The sequence below is a fragment of the Pelophylax lessonae genome (assembly GCF_965119305.1).
Source record: "Pelophylax lessonae genome assembly, chromosome: 5".
In the NCBI taxonomy this organism is placed as follows: Eukaryota; Metazoa; Chordata; class Amphibia; order Anura; family Ranidae; genus Pelophylax; species Pelophylax lessonae.
This window is the reverse complement of record NC_138772.1, coordinates 373,685,262-373,694,770: the sequence shown is the minus strand read 5'-3', so window position 1 is coordinate 373,694,770 and position 9,509 is coordinate 373,685,262. Positions and strand designations below refer to the sequence as shown.

Below are 9,509 nucleotides of genomic sequence, written 5' to 3'. Positions count from 1 at the left end.
AAAAAATCTTCCAAGATGGATCATTACACTCCAGAATTTAATCCACTTTAGAGCGGAGTTCCGGGCACAAAAACATTTTTTCAATAAACGTACCCCCGGGACAGTCAGGGCTAGTACATTCCACAATGGCTAGCCTCTGATCTGTCACATTTTGCACTTACCTGCAAGAAGAAATACTCACTTATAAAATTTCTTCTACAGCGTTGCCATCTCTGTTCTGGGCAGCTGAAGCCAGCGCGATCCTCTTCTGGAGTGTAATGATCCATTCTGTCTTACATTAGATGCTAATACACCTACAGCTGCCAATAACCATGCCAGGAATGTCCTACCCAACCTTAAACACTTACCTGACACCTTTCACCTAACCAGAATAGTCCCAGCAGCAGCACTGCTCTTCTCTCTTCCTGGTCTCACAGAAGACACTGTTGTCAATCAAACTCCTGTGAGGAGGGTGCTGGGGCATGGCCTTCTGGCACTGTGTGTCCATGAATGAGTCCAACTTGGGTGTGCACCTGCACATTTGCCTCTTTAGCACACAGCTTCCTGAGGGGACAGTTGGAAGAAGAGGGAGTGAACAGCGCAAGCAGGGGACCACCAAAGAGGAGGTAAGTGACCATACTATATAACAGTGTTTTTCAACTCCGGTTCTCAGGGCACACTAACAGGCCAGATTTTAAGTAGTACCTTGGGGAGATGCAGACTAGAGAACTGCAATCACTGAGCAACAAATTATATCACCTGTGATGTATTTCAGTTTCCTTGCAAACCTGGCCTGTTAGTGTGCCCTGAAGACCGGAGTTTAGAAACACTGCTATATAATATATTATTACAGAACAGATAAACATCACATCTTTTTTATTTTAGGGAAAAATAGCTGGTAATATCACTTAAGGAATATGTCATGTTATCATTAATGAAAACAATTTGTGACAGATTTAGATCCGAGTCTCCTATGTTTAATTTGCTTGCATTTACAAGGACATTAAAGCAGTAGTAAGCTGCAGCTAGTGGAAAACATTTCCTACAAGGCTATGTCATAATGTGCTAGTATGTATCGCATATGAGAAACTCCCCTTAGAATGAAGCCCACCAGTGCCGTGCTGTCACCACTGAGAGGGCTGACATCTTCCCCTGGTCTACCTTCCAGATTCGCAGCCCCTGGCTAATGTTTATCGCACGGGGTCTGAAGGCCCGGCACTGTATGTGGGACCTTCAGAGCACATGCGCCAGTGACGTCACCAGCTGCATGCACTTTAACTTCTTCATATCTGCGCTATAGCCGAAGTACGGCTACAGCACGGACTCACATTTCTGGGAGGCCGTCTTTAAACGGCCTCCCAGAGACAGGCTCCCCGCGTGCTCCCGCGAGTGTGCATCGGGGAAAATCTGTGTCGGCCGTGTCCCTTGGACACAGCCAATCACAGATCGTGGTAAATGGCCAATCACAGCGGCCATTTACCACGTGATCGGCCCATGCAATGAGAGATGATCTCATATGTAAACATATGAGATCATCTCTCATCGCCAGCGCTCCTTCCTCACACAGAGACTGCAGTGTGAGGAAGGAGAGAGCCGATCAGCCGTTTGGGGACAAAGAAAAATATAATCAGGGCACTGATCACCAGTGCCCTGATTACAACAAAGGTAAATAAAATAAAATGTGCCCACCATCAGTGCCCACAGTGCCCTCCATCAGTGCCCCCATCAGTGCCCACAATCAGTGCCCATAGTGCTGCCAGTCAGTGCCCATCAGTGCCTGCTCATCTAGGCAATGATGAGCACTGACTGGCAGCACTGTGGGCACTGATGGTGCTGCTCATCAGTGCCGCCCATCAGTGCTCATCAGTGCCACCCATCAGTGTCCATCAGTGCCACCCATCAGTGTCCATCAGTGCCACCCATCAGTGTCCAGCAGTGCCACCTCTCAGTGTCCAGCAGTGCCGCCTCTCAGTGCCCATCAGTGCCCATCAGTGCCGCCCGTCAGTACCGCCTCTCAGTGCCCAGCAGTGCCACCTCTCAGTGCCCAGCAGTGCCACCTATCAGTGCTCATCAGTGCCGCATATCAGTGCTCATCAGTGCCACCTATCAGTGCTCATCAGTGCGGCATATTGGTACCTCCTCATCAGTGCCACCTCATCAGTGCCCATAAGTGCCACTTCATCAGTGCCCATAAGTGCCACCTCATCAGTGCCCATCAGTGCAGCCTATCAGTGCCCATCAGTGCTGCCTCATCAGCGCACATCAGTGAAGGAGAAAAATGTATTTATTTTCAAAATTTACTCGCAGAAAATAAGAAAAACTTTTTCTGTTCAAAATTTTCTGTATTTTTTCTTTTTTTTTGTAAGAAATAAAAAACCCAGAGGTGATTAAATACCACCAAAAGAGAGCTCTATTTGTGTGAAAAAAATGATAAAAATTTTATATGGGTATAGTATAGCATGACCGCGCAATTGTCATTCAAAGTGTGAGAGCGCTGAAAGCTGAAAATTGGCCTGGATGGGAAGGGGGTGAAAGTGCACGGTAGGCAAGTAGTTAAATATCTCCTAAACAGTGCAAGTTTAGGAGATATTCACTTTACCTACAGGTAAGCCTTATTATAGGCTTACCTGTAGGTATAAGTGGTGTAACAGAATTTAATACCACTTTAATCACAGCTATGTGGGTACAGGCAAGAAAACAAATAGAAGTACAACCAATATCACAGTTTTCAAAGTGACTTTATTGAGGCTCATTAATTATACATGCTAACATTTCCATAGCTTTACATTCATAGCAACCTAGGTGGGACCATAATTAATACAGGCGTTATTAGCAATCAGTGTACAAATGGGATACATTAGGGTATTTATTTCCCCTATAAAAAATGAATGACAAAATCTATTACAGAGTTAAGTAGATTATTGTGTTATTTTTTTAAGGGGAGCAGTTGATATACATATAAAAGTGAATCTCAACATATTTGAATATCATCAAAAAGTTAATTTATTTCAGTACTTCAAATCAAAAAGTATCTTATCTTATCATATCTTTTTTATAGATTTATTGCACACAGAGTAATATATTTCAATCATTTTTTTTTTCTTTTAATTTTGGTGATTATGGCTTACAGCTAGTGAAAACTCAGTATGTCTGAAAATTAGAATATTGTGAAAAAGTTAAATATGTAAGACTCATGGTGTCCCACTCAAATCAGCTAATTAACTCAAAACACCTGTAAAGGTTTCCTGAGCCTTTTAATGGTCTTTCAGTCTGGTTCAGTAGGGTACATAATCATAGGGAAAATGCTGACTTGACAGTTGTCCAGAAAACAGTCATTGACAACCTCCACAAAGAGGGTAAGTCACAAAAGGTCATTGCTAAAATCAGTGATGATTTGGGGAGCCATTTCATCTGCTAGTGTTGGTCCACTATGTTTTATCAAGTCCAAAGTCAGCAGAGCCCTCTGCAAGGAATTTCTAGAGCATGCCATGCTTCCCTCTGCTAGCTAGCTTTATGGAGTTGCTGATTTTATTTTACAGCAGGAAGTGGCACCTGCCCACACTGCCAAAAGTACCAATACCTGGTTTATGATCATGGTATTACTTTTCTTGATTGGCCAGCAAACTCCCTGACCTAAACCCCGTAGACAATCTGTGGGATATTGTCAAGAAAAAGATGAGAGACACCAGACCCAACAATGCAGACAAGCTGAAAGCTGCTATCAAAGCAAGGCTTTCATAACACCCTTAGCAGTGCAACAGGCTGATCACCTCCATGCCACGCTGCATCGATGCAGTAATTCATGCAAAAAGAGCCCCGACCAAGTATTGAGTGCATACTATACTATACTGTACATGGACATACTTTTTAGTAAGCCAACATTTCTGTATTAAAAATCTTTTTTTTTTTTTATTGGTCATATGTAATATTCTAATTTTCTGAGATACTGAATTTTGGGTTTTCACTAGCGGTAAGCCATAATCCTCAAAATTGAAAAAAAAAAAATGCTTGAAATATATCGATATATGAGTTTCCCTTTTTGAGTTAAATTGAATTGAATTATTCAAATAAATTAGCTTTTTGATGATATTCAATTTTTTTGAGATGCACCTGTATAATTATGAAATAATTATCTATCCACAATAAACTTAGAATTAATTGAAACTTCCCACAATAACTAAGGCCACAGAATATTGTTATAAATGTGCTGAGACTGCAATGTGTGATTACACATCTGGAATAAAACCCTGATACATAATCAAGCACCCCTGAAAAGAGAGGACTAGAAACATATTAGAAACTTAGAAGAGTGATTATGGGAAAAGTCAAGTGGTTTGCTATACAGCAGGGGTAATGAATTAAAATTCAAGGAGGTCCGGTCGCTAAAATTTTCATTGGGCCGAGGTCCGAATCTCAAGTCTGTGCTGACTCAGCAAGATTGTAGTCACCATATTTCTTATCAAAAAATGAGACATGTACAAGTTCCATAGCATTTCAACAATATTTATTGTCAAGTTTCAGTTACAACATTAAACATGTGGACAGTTGGAACTAGGATAGCTTTACATTTGCTCTAGTCTTTGTATGGAATACAAGCAACTATCCTTAACAAAAACAACATGGAAACAAATCAATAACTCTTTTCTAAAACCCATCCATTTTTCAAGTAAAATCAAATTGCACCTTCTAACTTAAACAAGGTGTCAATTTGAAAAAGTGCACAAATTATCCTCAGTTTTGTTTTTAATTTTGTTACCACCCAAAAAACCTTCCCTGTCTAGTGAGAAAAATGGGCTTTTGATTGCCCTGCCAGTAGTTTGAATCTTGGCTTAAATTGAGTTACTGCCATTCTCATGCACATGTGTAGGTGCTCATTGGTGAGCCTGGAACGATACTTGGTCTTAATAATGTTCATAGTGGAGAAAGCTGACTCACAGCTGTACGTTGATCCAAACATGGTCAAGGTGTGTAGAGCTACCTTGATTAGAGAAGAGAAATCAGTCTCCGGGACAGTCTGTAGCCAGAAGTTAGTCGGATCAGTTCCTCCAAAGTGCTCTCTTAGTGCAACATTTGTTTGCAGATCAATAAGTTCTGTCTGTAGAGATCCCTCATGTGCCCACTTGAAGGTCTGCATCACCTCCTTTGAAAACACTCTGGGATCTTTAATGAGGAAGGGATTGTGGATGAGCAGGAGGATCTGCTGTCCAAGACTGAAGCTATCAAACCTTTTACTGAAGTTTCCAATCAGTTTATCAATGAAATCAACAAAAGGAGATACATCTCTCTTTCCTTGAATCTGTTCTTTCACCTTTGTGAAATGCAAGCACTCTCCTTGAAGATCTTCCCTAAACAAATCCAGTTTTCTCTGGAAGGAGCGGACAGCGGTCATCAAATCACAGATGGAATTGTTCTTGCCCTGCAGCTTTAAATTGAGTTCATTAAGGTGTGATGTTATGTCCACTAGGAAAGCAATATTATCCATTGTGCTCTCATCTTGTAAAAACAGTGAAAACTGTTTTGCTTTCTGGCTTTTTAGTTGTATTAAGAAAGCTGTTACTTCAGTGCGAATGGACCAAAAGCGTTCCAATACACTGCCTTTACTCAACCACCTAACATTGTTGTGAAGTAAAAGGTCATTTGCATTTGCCTCAACTTCTTTAAGAAACTCTCTTAGTAAACGATGTTGATGGGATGAGGATACCCTGAGGAAGTTGATGAGTTTCATCATTGTGTCCATGATTTCTGCAAACTTTTCTGATAGAATGGCACACAGGACAGTCTGGTGGATGATACAGTGGTAAGCAATAAGGTCAGGGTTGTCCTTTTTCAGTCGCGCCACAGCTCCTTTCTCCTTTCCTACCATGGCGGGGGCACCATCTGTGGTGACTGAGACCACTTTTTTCAGGTCTATCTTCCTCTTTTTTAGAATCTCCCTAATGGCCTCATATATGTCTTCTCCTCTTGTATGTGTCTCAAGTGGTGTTACACCTAACAGGTCCTCACAGAGTTCTTTGCTTTCTTTGTGAAAAAATCTTACATACACCAAAAGCTGGGCATTATCCGTTATATCTGTTGATTCATCAATGGCTAAAGAAATGCATACTGCACTCTGAATAGCTGCATCAAGTTGTGCCAATACATCCTCTGTTAATATTTCAGTCTTTTTTGTTGCCGTTGACACTGATAGTGGGATTTGATTGATTTTTTCACACAGCTCTTTTTGTTTACCCTCAAGTAAAGTTTCAGCAACAGCATTCAAGCACTCCTTAACAAATGTACCGTCGGTAAATGGTCTTTTGTGTTGCCCCAAAATCCATGCTACTTTAAGTGAACATTCATTTGCACGCTGCTGGGCTGTAAATGAATGTGAGAGGACTTTGGTGGATCTGTCATACTGGGCTCTTAGTTCAGTTATTTTACGTGCCCTCACCTCGGAATGCTGTGGATATGTTTGCTCAAACGAACCGTGTTTTGTTTCGTAGTGGCGCTTCACATTGCTGCTTTTTATTATCGCCACCGTTTCGCAACAAATGAGACAAACTGGTTTTAAACTTCCCATAGGAAGAATGAACATGTATTGGTCTGTCCATTCATCTTTGAAGGCTCGGTTTTCAGCATCTACCTTCCTTTTCTTGGAACAAGCCATGTTCTCTGGCGCTTTTGCTACTATTTCCTCCACACAATCTGGTAATACTCTGTAAATGTAAATGTCCCCATTAGTGTTCCCCCTTACATCAGTTGCCCCTATCAGAGTAATTCATTACATTGGGTTCTCCCATCGGAATACCCCCAAAAATCAGTTGCCACCATCAGAGTACTCCCTCAGGTATTCTCATCAGAGTGCCCACTTACATCAGGTTTCTGCAATGGAAAGCCCTCTTACATCTGGTGTCTCCCATTAGTGTTCCCCCTTACATCTTTTGTTCCCATCAGAGTACCCCATTATATAAGGTTCCCCCATCACAGTGCCCCCTTACATAGGGTGTCCTCTTTAGAGTGCCCCCTTACATTAGGTGTCACCATAGGGGGGCCTCCTTACATCAGGTATCCCCACCACATCAGGTGTGCCCATGAGAGTGCCCCTTTACATCAGGTGTCCCCATCACAGTGCTCCCTTACATCAGGCATTCTCGTCAGCGTACCACTTTACATCAGATATCCCCTAATCAGCGTGACCCTTAACATAAAATGTGCCCATCAGCGTGACCCTTAACATAAAATGTGTCCATCAGCGTGCCCCTTAACATAAAAAATGCCCATCAGTGTGTACCACAGCAAAAAATATGCACATCAGCATGCCCCTTAACATAAAATATGCCCATCAGCATGACCCTTAACATAAAATAAGGGGCAAGCTGATGGGCACATTTTATGTTAGGGGCACTCTGATGGGCAGAACAAAATGTGCACACCAGCGTGACCCTTAACATAAAATATGCCCATCAGTGTGCCCCTTAGCATAACATTTGCCCATCAGCGTGACCCTTAACACAAAATAAAGGGCACGCTGATGGGCATATTTTAGGTTAAGGGTCACGCTGATGAGCACATTTTATGTTAGGGGGCACCCTGATGGGCACATTTTATGATGGTGGGATCACTGATGGGCAAAACAAAACGTGTAAATCAGCGTTGCTCTTAACATAAAATATGCCCATCAGAGTGCCCCTTAACATAAAATATGCCCATCAGTGTGTGCCACAGAATAAATATGCACATCAGCATGCCCCTTAACATAAAATATGCCCATCAGCATGACCCTTAACATAAAATAAGGGGCAAGCTGATGGGCACATTTTATGTTAGGGTGCACGCTGATGTGCACATTTTATGATGGTGGGATCGCTGATGGGCAAAACAAAACGTGTAAATCAGCGTTGCTCTTAACATAAAATATGCCCATCAGAGTGCCCCTTAACATAAAATATGCCCATCAGTGTGTACCACAGCATAAATATGCCCATCAGCATGACCCTTAGCATAAAATAAGGGGCAAGCTGATGGGCACATTTTATGTTAGGGGCACTCTGATGGGCAGAACAAAATGTGCACACCAGCGTGACCCTTAACATAAAATATGCCCATCAGTGTGCCCCTTAGCATAACATTTGCCCATCAGCGTGACCCTTAACACAAAATAAGGGGCACGCTGATGGGCATATTTTAGGTTAAGGGTGACGCTGATGGGCACATTTTATGTTAGGGGGCACCCTGATGGGCACATTTTATGATGGTGGGATCACTGATGGGCAAAACAAAACGTGTAAATCAGCGTTGCTCTTAACATAAAATATGCCCATCAGAGTGCCCCTTAACATAAAATATGCCCATCAGTGTGTGCCACAGAATAAATATGCACATCAGCATGCCCCTTAACATAAAATATGCCCATCAGCATGACCCTTAACATAAAATAAGGGGCAAGCTGATGGGCACATTTTATGTTAGGGTGCACGCTGATGGGCACATTTTATGTTAAGGGACACGCTGATGGGCACATTTTATGTTAGGGGGCACTCAGATGGACACATTTTATGTTAGCGGGCACGCTGATGGGCAAAACAAAATGTGTAAATCAGCGTTGCGCTCAACATAAAATGTGCCCATCAGCGTGTCCCTTAACATAAAATGTGCCCATCAGCGTGTCCCTTAACATAAAATATGCCCATCAGCGTGTCCATCAACATAAAATATGCCCATCAGAGTGCCCCTTAACATAAAATATGCCCATCAGCGTGTCCCTTAGCATAAAATAAGGGGCACGCTGATGGGCACATTTTATGTCAAGGGGGCAATCTGATGGGCATATTTTGTTTCTTTTATGGGGCACTCTAATGAGCAACAACACATGCCAGTCTGCACACTTGAGGGTTTTTTTTTAAATTGCAGTATTCTCCTCTAAAAATGTGCTCCACATACCTGGAGCCAGCTGAGTCAAAAGCCGCGAACAGGGGGGCGGGGCGTGCACCTAGTGTCCGCTGTGAGGGAGCCGCAGTCAGGAGAAGAGGGCGGGGCGCGCGAGTGACGTCACGCCCCTACTCGCGGCTCGACAGGACACCGCGATGTCCACTAGTCAGTTGCAGGAGGCGGGGCGCGCGCGGACGTCACTCCCCTACTCGCGGCCGACAGGACACCGCAATGTCCACTAGGCAGTTGCAGGGGGCGGGGCGCGCGCGGGACGTCACCCCCCTACTCGCGGCTCGACTGCTAGTGAGCCGGGAGCCACAAGCGGTCCGGGCAGAAGCATCGCGCGGGCCGCTAATGGACCGCGGGCCGCCATTTAGTGACCGCTGCTATACAGACTAATATCAAGTATAAGAGTTCTATATATATTGCATACCATACATCAGTTATACATCAGTTATATAGCTGTTATGATTTATTATTGATCTGTGTAATTTAAGGGAGGCTTCACAACCAATCCATCGTTGAATTATATTTGAATGTTTGAAATGAATTTGGTTTCACACTGACAGAAGTGATTAGTCATTTAATTTCTATAGTCATTTTATAATTAAGGCTTTATGAGT

The 9,509-nt window shown here is 42.9% G+C and overlaps 1 protein-coding gene across 1 annotated transcript; it reads right to left on the bottom strand.

Moving 5' to 3' along the window:
• Nucleotides 1-4,756: 4,756 nt before the first annotated feature.
• LOC309556528 (SCAN domain-containing protein 3-like) lies at nucleotides 4,757-6,625 on the bottom strand (the record flags this gene model as incomplete). Its single annotated transcript, XM_082258978.1, has 1 exon — nucleotides 4,757-6,625. One exon carries the CDS (start codon nucleotides 6,623-6,625, stop codon nucleotides 4,757-4,759), a length of 1,869 nt encoding a protein of 622 aa, XP_082115104.1.
• Between the last annotated feature and the right edge of the window lie 2,884 nt (nucleotides 6,626-9,509).